Source organism: Pteropus alecto, unplaced genomic scaffold, assembly GCF_000325575.1.
Source record: "Pteropus alecto unplaced genomic scaffold, ASM32557v1 scaffold44, whole genome shotgun sequence".
Taxonomy (NCBI): Eukaryota; Metazoa; Chordata; class Mammalia; order Chiroptera; family Pteropodidae; genus Pteropus; species Pteropus alecto.
Window position 1 is genome coordinate 3,770,408 of NW_006436812.1, and position 20,581 is coordinate 3,790,988.

Consider the following 20,581-nt stretch of genomic DNA (forward strand, 5'->3'; position numbering starts at 1 on the left):
ATGGCAGACACTAGGCTAGGATATAGGGCACTGAGTATTGTCATGACTCAGGGATATCTGCAGAGATGAGTCAAAACAGAGTATTTGTAGGAATATATGAACAGATGGTAGATTTCAGCTTGTGGCTGTCACTCCCATTTTGGTTATAACCCTGTTTTATGACTAGTAGTAATATAATCACTAATAATTATAATAGCCAATTAACCTGTATTGCACTCTTATTATGCATCAGATAATTGTATGTATTATTGGTTGACTGTTGTAAAAAAATTCCCAAGACAGATATTCCTAGTCTCCTCATTTTGGAAATAAGAAATTAAAGGAATGAAAATACACTGAGCAACTACTATGTGACTGGGAATTTTAGTTAGGTGCTTTCCTGTATTTGTAGCAACATAGTAATCTTTGTATCAACTTAGATGTCGTTCTTCTACTCATCATTTTGTAGCTGAAATCCTAAAGTTTTGAATCATTTAATGTTTAACTGGCCAGTAACAAAGCCCCAATCCTCGCCTGGGTCTTATGCTAGGTCTGCATTGCTTTCCCCTAAATGATGAACTTCTCTTTTATGTCCTTCTAATTCCCTGACTTCTTTCCATCAACATCTTTGCCACTATCTCAGATCTTTCTAGATCCATTTAGAAAAAATATTTTGCTTCCCCAGAGCTTTAGATTCCACTGTAGATTAAAGCAAAGATCAGGCTGTTGTTGGTCAAAGGTTGACAACGGACAGGAGATATGCAATTAATTCTTTAAAAGTCTCGAGAAGCCCAGAAAATCCTCAGTGCTGTCACTTCCTTCTACCTGTGGAATGATTTGGTTTTGGAAGGAGGCAGAGGGGCTTGGGCTCAGGCCTGCTCACCCTGACTTCTCACTCCCTCTCCCCAAGGTTACCCCTTCAACGACGTGTGCCAGTGGTTCATTGACAGAGCAGACCTCATCTTTGTCGTCTTTGACCCAACCAAGCTGGATGTGGGTCTGGAGCTGGAGATGCTGTTCCGCCAGCTGAAGGGGCGTGAATCCCAGATAAGGATCATCCTGAACAAGGCTGACAACCTGGCCACACAGATGCTCATGCGGGTCTATGGGGCTCTCTTCTGGAGCTTGGCCCCGCTCATCAACGTTACTGAGCCCCCAAGGGTCTATGTCAGCTCCTTCTGGCCTCAAGACTACAAGCCCGATACCCACCGAGAACTGTTTCTCAAGGAAGAAATCTCCCTCCTGGAAGACCTGAACCAGGTGATCGAGAACAGATTGGAGAACAAGATCGCCTTCATCCGCCAGCATGCCATCCGGGTCCGCATCCATGCCCTCTTGGTCGACCGCTATTTGCAGACATACAAGGACAAAATGACCTTCTTCAGTGACGGAGAGCTGGTCTTTAAGGACATTGTGGAAGATCCTGATAAGTTCTACATCTTCAAGACCATCCTGGCAAAGACCAATGTCAGCAAATTTGACCTTCCCAACCGCGAGGCCTATAAGGACTTCTTTGGGATCAATCCCATTTCCAGCTTCAAGCTCCTGTCCCAGCAGTGCTCCTATATGGGGGGCTGCTTTCTGGAGAAGATTGAGCGGGCCATCACCCACGAGCTCCCCGGCCTCCTGGGAAGCCTGGGGCTTGGAAAGAATCCAGGTGCTCTCAACTGTGACAAAACAGGGTGTGGCGAAACCCCAAAGAATCGCTATAAGAAACACTAGGTTGTTGTGTGGCCATTCTTGGGTTCTTGTTGGTGAATGAGCTTGTGTCCTAACTGTCTGAGAAGTCCCGGTTTATTAACCCTTTGAGCCACACTGGCAAGAATTATTATGCATTGGAGATTTGGGAGTTAATTGAGACCAGCGGTGGGGGAAGGTGTGGGTCAAGGGAGGAGAGTGGAAACTGTGAATTATAGTGTGCTTGTCTCATTGCTTCAATTAGGGGGCCTGATTGAGGCAAGTCAGGCCACACCTGCTTTTCCTGGGTCCTATCTCGGAGGGACAGAGAGCAGCTAAATTCTAGTGTATACTGAATTAATAAGCATTAAATAAGCTAAAAGCAGCTGAAGTCCTTTTTTCCCCTATAAACTGGGAAAACAGAGAAGACGAGTTCTGTCGGGCTGCCCAGGTCCATTGTGGCTGCCTCCCACACACCGTCTTCTGTTTTCCCCCCGTCCAGCAGCTGTCTCCTGAGCTTGGGTTGACTCCAATAGGGGACAGTCTCCTGGGTCTGAATCAACCTGGGTTTTGAGCCTACCCCCTGGCCTTCTTCCCTGTTTCCTTAAGGAGTGAGGGGAATGGTTTAGGATACCAGAACACTAAGAGAGAACAAGAGTTCCCAGGCTAGGAGAAGGATCTGCTCCTCCAGTGCCATTTCTCTGATGTGGTCTTCTAAGCCATCTGGGAAGCTCGGTCCCTTTATTGGCCCCAAGAAGAAGGTGAGTGTTCCATGTAGTCGAGTAATTCACTGGAAATGATTTCAGTGAAAGTACCAGAAGGGCTCAGAGGGTTAATTGGTTTGCAGTGTGTCTTTGTCTGTTGCATGTCTTGGAAAACTCGGACCCCAAAGGCATTGGATTTCAGAGGGGACAAATGGAGACTTTGCTCCTTTTCACCAGGGACTTCTCTGGCAGCCCGCCTCTCCCGGATTTAGGAGGAGACTGTTTCCGCATCATTTCTGTGGAGACACTCAGCGGAAGAGTCGTATCTTCTCGGTTTTTGTCACCATGGCTTTTTCTTTCCCTTCTTCTCCATTCCCTGATGTGCCAACACTCAAAACTCACGAGTAATTTCCCAAGAGTCAGAACCAGCACCAGCCACTTGGTGTCGGTGGCAACCAAGGCTTAACCTTCAGTTTCCTACCTGAACTGGATGCTGATACCCACCGGATGTGCAGCAGGAAAGCCAGGACCTCCGAATACTGATCAGTGTGAATATGTGTGTATTATGTTGTCCAAGAGAGATTAGGGAGATAACAGATGCCGGAGGGCATAGCAAAAGAACTTGTAAGAGTCCTGCCTGGCTGGTGTGCCACCACGGAGGGCAGCGGGGGACAAAGGACATTGGGGTAGGCCCTGGAGGGAAGAAGCCATTTGATGAAACGTGGGTGAGTCTGTGCAAATCCAGGAGACCTGGCCCAGGGCTGCGCAGATGGGCTCCTGCCTATGAGCCAGCCTCTCTTGGGAGTTTCAACCAGGAGGTATGGGTCAGGACCTGCCAGCACCAGGAAGTCGTTCCGGACCAGAGGAAAGCGAAGATGGAGGCAGAGGGAGAGGCACTCAGGATTAGGCACTGGAAGCAAATTGGTGATCAGATTAGGTCCACGCAGAGAACTGCAACTTTGGAATTCCTGCTTCTTAGAATTATTAGCACTGCAACAGAGGCTGCTTCTTTTGGCTTTGTGGAGGATGGAGAACCTCCCAAAAGAAAGCCAGAGGCCCCAGAGCTTCCAGAACATTGTTTCTAAGGACAGAACCAACCAGAGAAGAAAAGGGGTCTGCTAGGGGCATCCAAGGAGCCTGGTGACCAGGGCCTGATGAACTGCTTTTCTTCTAGTCGAAAACTAACCCTTGCCTCATGTCTCCATCATTTACCCTCTTGAAGAGTCTGCCCTCCCATCTTGCTCCTTAATGCCCCTTATTGCCCTCGAGCTCCTCTTGACATATCTATGTTTCTTAGTACAGTAGAGGAAATACAATGTGCAGAACTGTATGGGCATTGTCATAGCTGCTGATGTCACCATTGCTTTGGTGGAAGCAGGTGAATCGAGGCTAATACATTCATATAGTATTTATATTTTCAGGGGGTGACATCATCAGTGTGATCTTTTTTATTCCCCTTTTCTTTCTGCATCCATTTTTGTTTTCCTATTCCCGTTCCTCTGATCACTCCTTGACTTACCTTTTCTCTAACTGCTTGTAGGCTTATCTGTCAATTGGCTCGGGCTGTAAGAGCTGTTTTGTGACTCGCTCTGTGGAAGTGGATTTCAAGCAGAATTCTGACTTTTGGGGGGATGGGGGTGTGGGTTGGGAGCTGGGGGAAATTTAGGATCCAGAGATTCCCCCAAGAGGAGTACTCGTGCCTGAAAAGTTGCTGTTTCTCTCCAAAGCGGAACTTTTCCAGTGTTCTTTCCATTCTGATTTCATCAGGGAGGAAGTCTCAATAAAGTTCCAATCTCTCTTTAACACCTTGTACTTTCTGATGGTCTCTAACCAGTTTAATCTCTTTATTTCCTTTATTTAGTAAAGTGTACTGATTTTTATGAAGACTGTTTTTAGAGGAGTTTTGGGTTCACGGCAAAATTGAGAGGAAGGCAGAGATTTCCCATACACCCGCTGCCTCAACATATGCACAGCTTCTCCCACTTTCAACACCCCCACAGAGTGGCACAATTGTTACAATTTATGAACTTTCATTGACAATGTCATAGTCACTCAAAGTCCATAGTTTGCATTAGGGTTCTCTCTTGATATACGTTTTATGGGTTTGAACAAACGTATAATGTAAAGTGTCATACAGAGTGATCCACCTATTCATTCCTCCTGTCTCCTCTCACCCCCATATCCTAATTTTTAAGTTTCTTGGGGATAGATCAAAAATTTGTAAATTGCTCACCCTTGCTCTCCTTCACCCCCATCTTCTTTCCAAGCTTCCTCCTAATCTCCCAGTGTCAAAGATGACCTGCTCCCTCAGCCAGCCTACTGTTGTATAATTATAACTTGAAGAAACACTCTCTTCAGCACCTGAATTTGTCATTCTCCCTGGCATTTGTGGCAGTAATCCATTAATAGGACTTATCAAAATCTATCCCAAATTTCTCACAGAGGCGGCTCAGGCTGTCACACCAACCTCCTGCCTGTACTTGTCTTTAAAGAAACCTCAATCTGTCCTTGTCTCCTTGAACCTATGCCCTTCAGAGTGGAGTTCCTTTATTTTGAAGCTTTACTTCTGGGGTCGTCCTGAGGATATCAGCTCCCACTCTATGCTTGAGAATGTTTCCAAAAAGGAAAAGAAGTGGGCCTGGGTTGTTGGTGGAAAGTTAGACCACCACTGATGCCAGAGAAGACGCCGGATTCAGCGGCATGGCCACCAGCTCTGGGTTTTCGTAAGTCGGGAGGGGCTGATCTTGGGGTTGGATGAGAAGGGCAAAGCAGTTCATTTCTTCCCTCTCCTTTGCTCTCCTCTTAATGAGGGGTCCGCAGTCCACAGTCTGAGCAACCAAGCAAGCCGACCTAACTAAGGCTGCTGCTGCCCACCCACCTCTGCCCCAGGTCACCTCTCCCATCCATGACTGCAACCAGCATTTCCCCACGACTGGGAAAAATATAGAGCTTTTCTCTGGAAAAGGGTAGGAAGGTGAGGTCTGTTTTGAAGAAAAATATAACATACCAGAACCTGCTGGCGTGATCAAAATTAGGCTATTTCACAAGCCTCCTTAACCACCTTTAGGTTAAGTCTGCCATTAAGATGATAGGGAAACAGAAACACAAAATGGAAGAAGCAAAATCAAAGACCATTCTAAACAGGCAGGTGATGTGAGGGGCTGAATGGAGAGTGTCTCAAGGGGTATGTGTATGTACCCTCTGAATATATGGGGGTAACATGTGGTTATATGTATAAAGAGTGTGCAAACACTTGCATGTAAAGACTGTGTGGGGAAACAAATGCATATGTGAGTTTTTGTGGCCAAATGATGCCCGAGTACCTAGGACTGTGCCTGGCACATAAGACTCATCACCTATGTGCCATCAGATGAATGAAAGAGTAAGTGAGTTTAGGGAAAGTAAATGGGAAATGTACATTGTATGTTGTGTGGAGAGGGTCTGGGAGAACAGGTATGTCTGGGGTAGGTGGGTGGGCGTGGCTGTGAAGAAGTAATTGTATGAATGATGTGGGAATAGATTAGGAGAGCATGTGTGTAGGCAGATGTATGTGTGGGATGAACCCGATGTCCAACCCAGGGCGGAGACCCAGGACGATTTCAGTGATAGGAGGACATTCCACCAGCCCCTGGGTTTTGCAGGAGTCGGATCCTATCCCAGGGAGCTAAGGCAAAAGTCAGAGCCTTTGAAAACTCAAGTCCTGGCAACATTTCATGCCAATTCCAATTTCTGTGACATTAGTCTTAGGAAAACTTTTATTTTTCTTTTAGAAGACAATAAAAAAAGAAGCATCAGAAAAATAGTTAATGAGAGTAGAGACATGAGGTTTGCCTGTAGCAAAGGTGTATTCAACAGATTCTGAGGAATTCCCTGTGCCCACCTCTCATCTAGATAAAATAACATGCATAAATGAGTATTTTCTGTGTCTCCTTGTCCTCTGTAACATGTTCTCTGTTTTCCCATAATATCAGTGGAGAAGGAACTAGCTTCTAGAGTACTTGTTTGTGACAGGAACTAGACTATAGACCTATAAATGGTTGCCACACTTATACCTTAAAAAAGGCAATAATTCTTTCTAACAACAGCTGTATCCCAGGCCACATCCTGAACGCTTTATGTGCATTATTTCATTTAATCCTCCCAGTAACCACCAGGGAGGGAGCCATCTAGCATGGACGGGAGCACAGACTCTAGAATCACATAGCTTGGGATTCATCCTGGGCTCTACCACTCACTAGCTGGGCAGCCTTAGGCAAATGATTTAACTTCTTTGTGCTTCATTTTCCTCACCCATAAAACGGAGATACTAATAGTCCCTCTTTCATAGGGTGGTTGTGAGGATTAAATGACTTATTATATGCAACATGCCTGAAATAGTACACGGCCCACAGAAAGCATTCAGTAAATATTATTATTATTCATATTTCACTGATAAGGAGACTGACGGTCAGAGTGGTTGAGATGATGGTATGTGTAAGTGGGAGGGTCAGAGTTCTATCTGCCGCCTGACTCACCCTACAGGTCATGCTAGGTTACTCACCCAGGATCACATTAGGTGACACTAGTCTCTCTGATCCCAAAGCCTTTCCCTCCTCTTCACAACCTGGCAACAATTCAGAATTGCCTGATTTTTTAAATAGTGGCTTAACACCTTGAAGTTTGTTAGTAACAAAATTTAGACCACTTAGAAGTATTTTCATTAGAAATGTTATTGAAGGTTATTTCCTGAACAAAAAAACACTTAGAAAGAAAACTTTACTCCATTTCACATTTGATCTCCACCATGATCATCTCATAAAATAGATGGGAAAGGTATATTTATTATCACTAAACCCAAATCCAACCTGAGGAAAATGTATATCCAGAGAAGTTATCTGCCCAGGCTCATTCAGCTGATACACGACGAAACTAAACTAAAACCAAACTAAAATGCCACTTTTCTACCTATCCCGCTATTTCTACTACATCTTATCACATTGATTTGTGTTAATCTGGAGCCTGGACAAAGATGTGACTACATTTTTCTGACACACTGAAGAAGAGTGCAAAAGTATGTGTTGGATATATTTCCATTTTCTCCAAACTTCTGGATTTTTTCCCCGTCACGACTTCAAAAGATTTGAAATTTTTCCACATTTATTCAGGCATAGTCTCTGTCTGCCCTAGTGAAGCTAACGATGGAGTTGGGGATACAAGACACAGAACCACAGTGATCAGGAAGTTCTCAGGGTTATAGCAACTACATTTTCAAAATCATAAATCAGGATACATGGTGTGGCAGAAGATTTTCTTTCTCATTTGCAAATGTAATTATCTGAAGTCAGACCAATGCATGTAGACTGTTAAATTTACGTAAACATTTAATGTCAAGGAGAATTCATTCACATAACATCAGGACTCTCCTGAGAATACTGAGATACCCAGGGGGTTACCAAGCTTGAGAAGGGAGTGGAATTCTGGCTACGTTTTGAAGGATGGGCAGGTTTGGAAGGTCAGAGACCAGGGGGATGGGTCCTGGGGGAAGATCGGGTCTAGGCGACTCAGAGAAAGGAAGACATCTGCGTGTGGCCTGTGAGGAATCAAGGTGAAATGAGGTGAGTTGGGGGGAAACCTGCACTTAAATAGAAGCCCAATAGTCTGGGCTTGAGGCCACTGCAGTTTCTGAAAGGAGGAGTCCATCAAGCACGGAAGATCAGGCAGTAGGCAGCCCTGGGACTCACTGGAGAGGTGAGAGCTTGGCACCAAGGAGCCTCGGGCATTGCCTCTTAGATCTGTGAACCAAGCCTGCTCGGTTGGGGGCACTGGATTTCTGTCCTGCCCACTCCTAGGAGCTAGAAACCAGCTGCTGAAGCCCCGTAAAGCGGGAAGAAGTCTGGCCCTACTCTTGGGTCCTGGACTCCCATGTGCATTCTCTGGCCCCCGAGACACGAGGACATGCAGAGGCGTCATCCTTCGCGGGGACGGGTCTTCCCCGCCCGCGTCCTCATTGCGGCTGGAGGGCTTCAGCCTTGCTGGATGAACCCTCACGCCTTCGAGGGGAAACTGAGCAGGGCAGTTCTGTATCAGGGTCGTGAGAGTGCAGGAATCAGGAGCCTGACCTCGTCCCTCAAGCCCGCCTCCTCACGCTAAAATGGCTATTCCTGACGGGAACTCATCAGCGCGACCCCGCCTAAGCGCTAAGCGGTGGCAGTGGCGCCAAGTCCCCGCGGGGTCTAGCTCGCGGGGTCCCGCCCCGCGCATGTGTTTTTGCTCGCGGCCTCAGGCCCGGCCCCGCCCCTTCCAGGGCCGCGCGCTCCCGAGTAATGCCCTGGGACTCGCGCATGCGCACGCTCGCGGCAGCGCTTCCTGGGAACGTGGGCTTAGCGGAGACTGGTGGGCGGTGACTCAGCGCCTGGGGCAGAGGGGGCAGGGCGGGCAGAGACGGGCGTTGCGCTCCGCGCTGGTCGCTAGAGCTACGTCCTTTGGGCTTTCACCGGGTCCGCACTGGGCGGAAGACGTCGCGAGGGCCGGGCTGCTGTGCTGGCTCGCCGTCCCGGCCCCGCTCTGAGCGCTCAGGAGCGGGACGCCCGGAGAGTGTTGGAAGTTTTGATTTGGGACGGGGAAAGGCCTTGAACTTACATATTGTTGTTGTGTGAGGCCACAGATTTCTGGAGGCATTTGGGGAACGTGAAAAATGCTAAAGACAAATCCGGGCAGGCGGTTATTATGTTGTGGTTTTCTCCTGCGGCCAGCCCTCAGGTAAAATGAACTGAGAATTTTAAGAGGTTACGCCACCTCCTTACCCCTTCAGAAACTCAGAGAAGCTGGAATCCTAACTTCCCTCCCCTCCTTTTAGGGCAGAAACACAACCCTCCCTTGCCCACTTTCCCCTACATCTGGGTACCAGTAGGTAGGAAAGCACTTAGGGCAGATGAAATTCCAGATAAGGGGGATAAGAAGGGTGATATTCTCACTAGAATGTCTATCTTGTGGCTCCTGGCGTTCCCTGAGTCACTAATTTCAGGAGCTAAAAAGAACTTCAGAGATTCCATAATATCTCAAGTAGTTTTTAGCCCCCATTTGGAACATGTCCAGTGACAGGGACCTCAGTCTAGGGCGTTTGGTGTCTTCTGACAAGATGCTGGTTTAGGTGGCTCCCTTTGCCCTAAGTCACCAACTGTAAAATGGCATCAACTTCCCTTTGCAGACCTGTGGAGAAAGCACTGGTATCAGCGCGCACCAGCTTCCCTGTTTGGGTCTCTCCTTCTCCCCTTTGGATCAAGGGGCTCAGGATGGCAGTTGGGGATATAAAATCCTTATCTTCACTTTCTTCTACCTTCTGAAGGGGCCTCTGGCTGAACAGAGTTGACTAGTTCGTTACTGAAAGTAAAGGAAATTTAATTTCCTGGGTTTTCTTGGCTGTTGCTTTGGAGTGGAGATCATTTGGGCATCTGGTACCCTGGTGGCTTAAGCGGAAAAGGAAAGTCCTTGGAAGGGAGTTAGGTGATTGCTGGAAAATAATGAGTTGATGTGGGGCTTGGGAAAAGCTGCTTAGCTGACTAACCTGCCCTCTGCACTAGGAAGCTTTATTCTCATATAAGCATCCCTTTCCTGGGTTTAAAGTTATAAAACATCCAGTGGTAAGAGATTGTAGCACAGAAGAGTCATGTAGTCCAACCCATTCGTTTTACAGGAGAAAAAGAATGGATTGGACTACATGAAGCTGAGGCCGAGAAAAGGAAAGAGATTGGCCCAGGGTCACAGAGCCAGCTAATGGCAGAGATGGGACTTAAATTCAGGTCTCCTGATTCCCAGGCCTGTTCTCATTCTCCTATACTATGTATATTAGGAGCCAGCAGAAAATTAATAGCATGTTTCAGTTGGGTAATTTGAGTCAGGGTGTGGAAACAATATGGATAGTGAAATATTCTGGGGCTAGTAACAGTGGGATCTTACCATCTTTATGCATGGAAGCAGAAAGGCTGTGTGGAGGGTCGTCTTCCTAGAGCTGGGACTTTGGATCAAGGGGCTCAGGATGGCAGTTGGGGATATAAAATCCTTATCTTCACTTTCTTCCACCTTCTGATCTGTAAGCTCCCCATGGACTAAACCCAATGGTAAGGGAGTCTTGATTAGTCTTTACAGGTCAATTCTAGGGCATAGCTCAGGGTGGAAAATGAAGAATGTACCTAGAGGGGCAAATGAAAGATATCCAGCATAACATGCAGTTTTACTTCTTCTAGTATAATAATGGTTTGTTTCTTGAGCACTTACTCTGTGTCAGATATGTTCATTATCTCATTGCATCTTCCCATAAACCCGGTTTTCTTCATTTGACAGATAATTGGGTTAGTGAAGCCACTCGAGGTTGGAAGTATGAACAACTAAGCTGCCACCTGCCTCTCTGGGATCTTGTGTATAGTTTTTCCTCTGTGGATGTTTGCGGAATGAATGAATGAATGAGGACAAAAACAGATAGGATTCCATGGTTAATCTCCCTCAAAATCCTTAGCTCTGCCTCTCTCTTCATGGAACTGGAGGCTCTCTGCAGAGGTAAACCCCATGCATGTTGGTTTCTCTTCTGCCCATTTGTAATAATCCAGGTTATTCAGGTTAAAAGAGCAGGTATATAGATTTGATTTAAAACAACACAACAACAACAACAACAAAACAACCCTTTGACTTCATGTTTTTCCTAGTGGAGGATAGCTTTTAGAATTAAAGAGTTTCTCTCTGAAACCATCTGATTCCCGATGCCCCCACAATCTGGGCAGGGGTCCAGGGTGCTGCCTCTCTTCCCTGCTCAGCTCCTCACTGCTCCACCCACAAGCTCAGTTCTGCTAATTGCATCACTGATGCTGCTTCTGGAACACAGCGTTCTTCAGGAATGAACCAACGACCAGTGTTTTTACCAGCACCCCTAAAATGGCCTGCTATGGAGGAGAAGCCTCAGCTTGAAGGCACTGGGCTCTTTCCTCTATGCTTCTTCCTTCATCTCCTCTCTTCAGACTCTCCTTTTAGTGGCCTCTTCCTTCGTAGAAGGTCCATAGTCTTTCTTTTGTTGTTCATCATCTGAGCCCCTTAAGCATGGAAAAGGAACCTATGCTCCTGACACTGTGCCAATTGCTTCATATCTGTTATTTCATTTCATAGCGATCTATTAGGTGGGGACCTTTTCCTTGTGCCATTGCCTACATCCCTGGGGGTTGGGCATGTCGAATGTACTGTTTCAGTCCTCCCTTATGGGTTTCCACATGGATCTGCCTAACATTTGATTCCATTCATAGTCCCTGTATCCTTCAGTCCTTTGCTGATGATGTCTCCTCCATCAGGGATATTTCACCTATTTCTGAAGGGCCACTTACAACTCATTCTCTAAAGCCCAGCTCATATGCTACCTCCCCCATGATATCCTTCCAAACTCATTCACCTCCAGATTCCCAGACTCACCTCTGTGGGCCTCCCCTAAAGGATTTATCACCTTATCTCCTGTATGTACAGTAATTTGGAAATACAACTTGTTTTCTTTGCTGGGGGCAGAGATTACACTTTAATAGTGTTTATATCTCTGCAATTCCTAACAGAGGACTTTACACACTGTAAGCCACAGGTGATGAATGCACCAGGGGAGCTCTTGTGGTCAAAAGAGTTTGTAAAGTGAAGATTTATCCATCAACTTTACATGTTGACTTGCTTAAAACAAGAATCTGTTGTAAGATAAATGTTCTGGTGTAGTCTGGGGGTTGGGTGATAGAGGGCACCTGTGTATTTCTTGAAGCGCTTTGAATTTGGGGAAATGAAAACACCAATGAGAGCAGGCAGCGGAGAACAGGCTGTTTAGGAGGAAGGCCCTATGCATCTGTCTTTCTGGATGGGGCCCAGAGAGTGCTAGGCTGTGTCCCTTGACCTTTATCATGGGCTGCAGCTTTTTTGAGGCCATCCCCTTTGCTCCCTGAGTTCCTTTATCTTTGCTCTGATAGACAAAGGTCATCATCGCTCCTGCTTTCACCAGCAGGGGTGGGGAGACTCTGCCTTCTCTCCCTGGGACCTGAATAGGCTCAGAGCACACATTTCCCATATCTTCCAAGACAGGCAGATGCTGGGGCCCTTCAGCAGAGAACGGGTGTGGGCTGGGAAGATGACTCACCTGCTTTGTCGCCTCCTACAGCTAGCTTCAAAGCCCTTTGGATTCAAAACACTTCCTAGGAGAGGCACAGAAGGCTGTCCTTACAGATAGCAGCTTGGGTTCCTTCTTCTTCAAATGTTTGTCTCTGCCCCAGTGTTTCAAAGTCCAGGTCTGTGAGGAACCATCCAACTGCATGGTCATGGAAAACAGGTAGAAGAAAAGCAGTCTAGAAAGAAATGCCCTGGTCTGGGCATCAGATAACTTAGATTTTAATTGGGCTCTGCTGGGAGCTCCCTGAGTTTATTCCTCAAGTAAACCTACTGGTACTGTGCTGACTAAGGACAAGGAGGGCTATGAGAAGTCACAACCTCTTCCTACTCCAGATGTTTTCTCAGTCTCTGTAAAGCAATGCAAGTCATGATAATAAATTCTATACAGAGGTGTTTTGGGAGCGTGGAAGAGAAACTAACTCATCTTTCCTAGGGGAAATGAGTGAGCGAGGGGAGATTTACATTACATTTGTCACATTTACATTACAAGTGTCACACTAAAGAGGTGACCCTTGAGCTGGACCTTGAAATTGGAATGCTCTTGGCAGATGAGAGTAAATCTATTGCATCTTTGGAGACTATTGTGCAGTATATTGTCAGTGGAATAAAGTCAGTGGAATGTAGAAAAGGGTAAGAGTGAAGGGAGGGGATAAGATTTGAAGGCCTACATGAGTCTAGCATGAGGGGCCTTTATAGGCTTTGCGAACTTTAGACCTTATCCTGAAGGTAGAGAGGAGACTTTGAACCATCTCTGTTGTAGAAACGTCACTTTGGCAACAACTTGGAGGATGAATTGGAAGGGCCAATGATGAAAAAACACTGGGTCAAAGAAGGTTAGACTATCACAGACAAGAACGTTTGAGGACCTCGGCTATAGGATTAGAGAAGAGCATTGGCCTAGATAATCCCTCAAACTAAAGTTCTCTGGCTGTGAACCCACCTGGACCTTTGGTTCTTTTTGTAGCTGCCTCCTTCCACCTTACTTCTAGTTGATTACCGTTATTACTTGTTCATGCTCCATCCTGGGGTGAGAGGATGTGACCTCTTTGGGTTTTGTCCCTGTCCAATTTACCTGTTTGTCAGTTTGGTCTACCCAGCACTTCGGAAGAGACCTCAGCTCCTTGGAGACTAATTGGTAGGAAGCTATAGTCTGCCTCAGGGTCCTTCCCACTTCCCCCTCTGGCCCTAACTCTGCTTTTTCCTCTGGCATTAGACCTTGGGTCTCCATACTGGCAATGGCAACTATGCCATCCTTCCCATTACTCTTTCTAAGAGGAAGGATGAGACACAATGTCTCATTGGTAGATGTTGACAAGCAGGAACTAGAAAAACAGTAAAAGGGCCTTGGGAACTTGGCGTAAGAGAGAGCAGAGGGTGAAATACAGGGCAGTCCCACAGAGTGATCCAATAAATCTGAGCCTCAACTTAAACTGAGATCAATTTTATAAAATGTAATCCCCAAACCTGAGGTGTCTTCTCCAGATCCCTTCACTGTTATTTCAGGTTAGGATTACAAGTACCGCCCCCTCTTGTTCTACTTGTTTGTAAATCTGTCATCTCATGATTCTTGGGCCTATAGACTTCAGCAACCAGTCAACAAATAGGCTGTTAGTACCTACAGTGTGTTCAGCTTCATGCTGGCTGGGATAGCATATAGATGCCCCCTGGCTATGTTCTCAAGGAATCAGGAGACTGGTGTTTGTTTTAGTTTAGTTGAGAAAGCAAAACACACATTGGCACCAACTAGAGAACAGAAAATATAAGTAGTTAAGAGGGCAGTTCAGATTTGGTGGATCATGCTGCAAGTCCCATAGAACCTTGGAAGATGGTCTAGGTCTCTTGGATTCCTTCATGGGCAGGATCCAGCCTAACTCTAGCTGAAGGTCTCAGCTGGATCCCAGGTAGCCTCAGTATGAAGTTGGGGGCCAAGAGGACTTTATATTGCCCTCATATGGGGCTACATCCCTATTTCCCAAACATTCATATTGTCTCCTCAGTCCGTATCTCCCCATTTGTCAAGATACTCCATTCATTCTTCAAGGTCCAGCCCAAATACCTCTTTTTTTCATGAAGACTCTTCCCTTCCACCAGTCAGAATTGCCATGGATCTTCTACAGCCCTTTGCTCATAACTCTTTTGCGATATTTATTCCATCTTATCATATTTTGTAAATGTCATGTATCTTGACATGTATTTGTGCTTCTTTCAGTTCCATTAGATGTGAGCTTCTTGTTATCAGAGACTATGTCTGATTTGTTTATTTTCTATGACTAGCCTAGAGTAGGTACCCTGCTCAGAAAATGTCTATCCAGTGGATGAACAACAGTTTTACAGATTCCACTCTCCCTGGTATATCAGTTATATAAAATCAGTTCTGTAAAAGTAATCCTAAAACCACAAAGAGGAGGTGCCTGCTTTCTGGGGCCAATTTCTGGCAGGGGAAACCACAGTTGGATGAAAGATCATCGTAAGTTGGGCTTGTGGCGACACGCAGAAGAAGGGTATCAAATCATTTTTTGGTCTTTACCTTCAGGACCAAAGATACAAATGTAGGGTATGAATGGCATGGATGCCCTCCCCTAGCTTATGGAAAGAGTCCTGGAATCAGAAGAATTAGGGACCAGTTATAATCCAATCTCTGGTGACAATATTCTTGTCTCATTAACCTTATGGGATTCTTCTGTGGACCAAATGAGGTAAGAAATATGTGAGTTCTTAGAAAACTATAAAGTGTTACTAGGATATTAAACATCCTTGTATTTTCCTCTTATTTCTAATTTCTAACTCTCCTTCATTCTTTCTACAGAGAAACTCTCAAATCACCAGCCACTGAGGCCTGCTTGGAAGAACTTAGCCAGTCTTCATTTGAGTTCTCATTTAGGCCCAAAGACTAGATCCAAGGTGGTAGAGAGGCAAGAACATGGCTTTTTGGCTTCCAAACCAGATAATTCTGGGTAAATCAATTTAACTTTCTGAGCCTCAGTTTCCTCATCTGTAAAATGGAGATGATAATCTTTATCCCACCTACCTCCTAGTGCTCCTGGGAGGATCAAATAAGACAACGAATATGACAGTGCCTTTTAACTGTAAAAGTCTGTTCAAATGCTATGGAGTTACTTTTTAATCTGTGCTTGAGGGCTCTGGATTAAATTTGCCAAGACTGTTGCGCATCTAGACAGTGACATCATATGCATGTTATTGGAGTCCAGGGTGGGGCAGAGACAGCAGAGTCACAGGGTAGGGTAGAATTCAGAAGGAAACTCCACCCACTCACTGCCTGACTGTAGAGGACCTGATTCTGTTGTCACTCTTTTTTCTGACCTGAAGAAATGTCAAAAGACTCTTCCATGACCTCTGTGCTCAGGCGATGCCTGGATTAAAGCTCAAGGGTCAGGGCCTTTCCGACCTAGTTCTCTGCCTCTAGGGTCTCTTAACCTGGACACGATGGGCATTCAGAATAAGTCTGTGGTTGAACAAAATACAGGTAGTACATTTTGTGAGACCTCTGGTCATCCTTATTCTCACTTCCTTTGTGTTTGCAAATTCCAGTTTAGATAAACATTAAAAAAAATAAAAGACTATGATTCAGAGAAATGGTAGCCTGACTCGTGCATGAAAACGTGACTAGGCAGTGTTAATGAAAGGTCACGCTTCAGAAATGGAGTATCTCCACCTAGGTGCTTTGTTAATCCCAGGAGGCTATGGAGCCAGAGTCAAATAGGAAGGGCTCTCTGTGTGCCTGTGGCCAGATGGATTTTAGATTCCTTCATTGGCCCTGATGGTCATTGGAGCTGAAAGAAAATGACTTAATCCACAAATATTTGTATTTATTGTGTGCTTGGCCACATCCTGGGTGCTTTGGTCAAGTTATGGCTTCTTTCCTTTTTTAGCCCTAATTAGGAGATTGTATTAGTTTTCTATTGCCGCCTAATAAATGACCACAAATTTAGCAACTTAAAACAGCATCCATTCTTTACAGCACCATTCTGTAGGTCATATACACAGGCAGAATGTGCTGGCTGTCATCTGGGTGTTGCTCTCAGCTCCTAGAGGCCACTCCCCCACTTGTCCATGTGACACTGCCCATCTTCAATCTAGCAAGGTGCCTCAAATCCCCCTTGTATTTTGAATCTCTGACTTCCTCTTCTGTTACCAGCTGGAGAAAACCTTCTACTTTTAAAGGATTAATGTGATTAAGTCAGGCCCACCCAGATAATCTCTTTTGGATTAATTTAAAGTCAACTAATTAGTAACCTTAATTGCATCTGCAAAATCCCCTTTGCCATGTGCTAACATAAACACAGTCCTGGGGATTAATGTGGGAAATCTTGGGCAGGGGGAGAGGTATTAAGATTCTGCCTAATATACCACTGGTATATTAATAGGAAGGGAGTGATGAGGGGCGAACCTCAGACATTGGCAGGAAGGAGAGAAGAGAGGAAGGAAGTTAAGGTGTGGCAAGAACTTGTTATATGGCAAATACCATACCAGGTATTTTCACAAATGTCATCCCCATCCTTCTATCAAAGCTATAAAGTGGGTATTGTTATCATTATACTCATTTTATTAGTGGAAACACTGAGGCTCAAAGAAAAAAAAAGGCACAGCTACTAAATGGAAGTTCTGTCGAATTCCAAATCCTCCCACTATCTTGGGAAAGAGAAAAGGAGGGCGATACAACAGATACTGGGGAGATAGAGTGCATAATTCTCTGTGGGGCAAAGGAAAGAGGAATCTAAGATGATCTTAAGCACTGTGGAGGGGGAGGATGGTGGTGTTAGTAATAGACATAAACCCAAGGGTTAATTCAAAAGCATTTAGGAAGGACACCCAGTTTATGCGTGGACTTCAAATATTTGGTATCCCCAGGCTCTGTTAATCTATAACTTTTATCTTCAGAGAAGCTGGTTCTTCCAGCAAGGAGAGGGCAGGGCCCCCAGTCTTGATGCTTGGTGACAGTTTTAAGGCCTAGGAATAGCTGGGAACCCTGTAGGTGTTACGTTCAAGGTGCGGGGGAGGTAGGGAGGAAGGGGTTGGGACCACCACCAGCCATTGGTAGCAGCAGAGCTGAATACAGAAACCCTTCTTTGCCAAGTGTCTAGGCAGCACTCCGTGTTCAAGTTGCCTTTGGCTTTTTTGAGCTCTGACACCAAGATTGCACAGATGGATCCTAGTGTGATGTAGGTACCCAGCTAGGAGAAGTCATGGTGCCTGTCTCTAGTACTCCTCTAGATGACCATTTCTGATAAATTATTTCATTGGGAACTCGTATTTCACGATCAGTATTTCTCTCTTCCCATTCTGTTTCTGATGATTACAAAGGTACTTTGATGGAAACTATGGGATATCTGTAAAAGTCAGACCCCTTTCTGTGAACAAGGCTCAGTGGATTAGATAATGCATGTGTCAGTGTACTTCCGAGTTGTTTCTTCATCTTGGTTTCTCCCCACTGTGGGACTTTACCACTCACAGGAGGACAGAACTTCTCTATGGTTTTGTTTTTGCCCTGTTTTTGAAGACTTACAATCTCACTGATACTAACACACTCAGAGAAATGGTTGCAATTAAGAGCTTCAAAGGATGAATGACTAAGTTGGATGTTTTCTCTAAGGGCCATTCCAACTGTGATTCTCTTTGCTTCGGGAATTTAGTTAAGAGGGACATCTGGAAGGGCTAGCACTGACAAGGCCAGTGACAGGGAGGAGGGGCATCTTTGTGGGGGCATTAAAGGTCTACTGGGGTTGAGTTGGCTGACAGAAGGGAAGGCAGTGGGGAAAGCTGAGTAAAGACATGCAGGTTTGAACGGGCATGGTGTATTTATGGGATGTGACCTGCCCTGGTCTGAACCGAGGAGGTAGTACTACCTTGATCTGAGAAAATGACCCTGCCTTCTTCCTTCTCTCTTTCATTAAGACTCGAGACCTTTTATCTTTCCTCCCCTGTCCTAGGTGTACATTTGGATTGACAGGGAACCATTCTTTCTGGCCTAGTCTGAAGAGCATGTCTATAGAATACTATTTTCCTTTCAGGTTCACTCCTGCCTCCCAGTCAGTGTCTTTCCTTGGTGCCATCCTAACTGTTTTCTTTTAAGAGTCCTATTTTAATCAAGGAACTTTACTTGCTTCATGTTCATTTTTACAGACAAATGTAGTATTCAAGTTGAATGCATTTAAATGTCATTATGTAGCTTATCTAACATTATTTTACCTCTCTCTGGCAAGCAAGACTCTATTTCATGTTTTATTATGGTATATTTTCTAGAGGCACATAGAAGATGGGGGCCTATCTTTGATCCTAATGGCGTGGAGAGATTTCCTTTTCAGGCTGGTAAGTAACACTGAGCTGGAGATCCCTTTCTCTTTTTCGAATCTGACTATGGTGGGAAAAAATAACTCCGATGATCAGATAAGTCACAGGGAAATGAGTTTAATATGGTATTAGTTAGGATTCTACTACAACCTGCACAGAAATCAGCTGGAGTTTGTTTAAGGCAAAAAGTAGGCTCTACTTAAAAGACTCAGAGATGTATTGTGAGATCCAAGGACAGGAATAGCAGTGAGGCTCAGGAAGGAACTTGAACTAGGAACTGGATAGCCATCAAGAAGCAGCATCTAGGCACTGACTCAGTGTGCTTGCTTCGGTGTACACTGCTAGATTGACTTGCCTTGCATCCAGGAGGCAGAAAAGGGCCATCCCCATTAGCTCAAATTACAATTTCCTCCGTTCAAGAGACCAGCCAAGATGCAGCAAGGATCTGTTGGAGTCACAGAATACAAACCCCGGCTGTTGGAGGCCTGGCCTGTGGGAGGGGACTACTTCATCAAAAGGGGCTTACTCCAAGTGTCCTTCCTGCCAAACCGCCTAGATGATCAACAACTCATTGTTACTGGAATGGTTTTCATGTTTCACAATGAACTAGAGACATTGTATAGAGACAATGGTGGTGATGGAGATTAAGTGACAGGAGGAACTACATAAAAGACAGAAATCTGGCTTGTTTCTGATCCTCAACTCTTCATGGATTGTCCAGTTTATAGTAGAGGCCTTGAAAGATGTAGGTCTTGGCTTAGAAATCATCATATGCTTCTGCTCCATAAACCATATTCTATTTAAAGAAAGTGCTTAACTGAATCATTTGAATCATTGTGAGGGATGAAGCCTTTTAAAAAATGATGCTTGGAAGGCATTTGGTGAGCCTTTAGTAGAGAACTGCTAAGAAAAAATCTTTTGGATGGATTTGTTTAAATAGATCCCTAACTGATAGGTGAATATGTTTTTATGTTTCTTGAGAACTATTGTTCTTTAATAGAAAAAGCACATAACAGTAGGTTTGGGTACAGAACTCTGGATTGGGTCTCTGGGCAAATTATTTAATATATCTGATACTCAAATGTGTTTCTGGGAAATGGGATCAGTAACAGGCTCTACTTCCTAGTGTCAGGAAGAGTACACGAATAAATACGTGTTATTTGCTTGGTGGCTGTTTTTGCATATAAGCATTTAGTAAATGCAGTCTTACAAAAATGATTGATTAAGCCTGTTTGCTAATAGTTAAGGATCAATGCAAAAAGAAGGAATTATGCTTGTTTGTTTTTTTAAAGCATACTCTGTGAATAATATTTTAGAAATATTTGCTGAGTACCCTATGTTTAGCTTGTAATAGAGTTATATTTTAATTTTGAAAGGAAGAAAAGTGGACTTTTTTGTGTGTCATAAGAAAGACACCCCTGGCCTAGGACTTTTGGCATGGGTCAAAAGATCTTTTTTTTAATAGTAAAATGCATATAACACGAAATTTACCATCTTAAACATTTTTAAATATATAGTTCAGTGGTAGTAAGTATATTAACATCGTTATGAAGCCATCAACACCATCCTCTCCAGAGACCTTTTTTCATCTTTCAAAACCGAAACTCTGTACCCACTGAACAACAACTCCCCTGTTCCCCTTTCCCAGCCCCTGGCAAGCACCATTCTGCTTTTTTTTTTTTTTAGTTATTATTTTTTTATTAAGTTTATTGGGGTAACATTGGTTAATACAATTATATAATTTTCAGGTGTACATT

General features: G+C 44.8%; 1 protein-coding gene across 1 annotated transcript in view; it reads left to right on the forward strand.

The window, feature by feature from the left end:
* The window catches only part of SRL (sarcalumenin), a 35,260-nt gene extending 32,706 nt beyond the window's left edge, over nucleotides 1–2,554 (forward strand). Inside the window, exon 7 of the mRNA XM_006913874.2 lies at nucleotides 890–2,554. Coding sequence (XP_006913936.1) covers nucleotides 890–1,701 — 812 coding nt within the window. The 3' untranslated portion in view covers nucleotides 1,702–2,554. The remainder of the gene's footprint in view (nucleotides 1–889) is intronic.
* The last annotated feature ends 18,027 nt before the right edge of the window (nucleotides 2,555–20,581 follow it).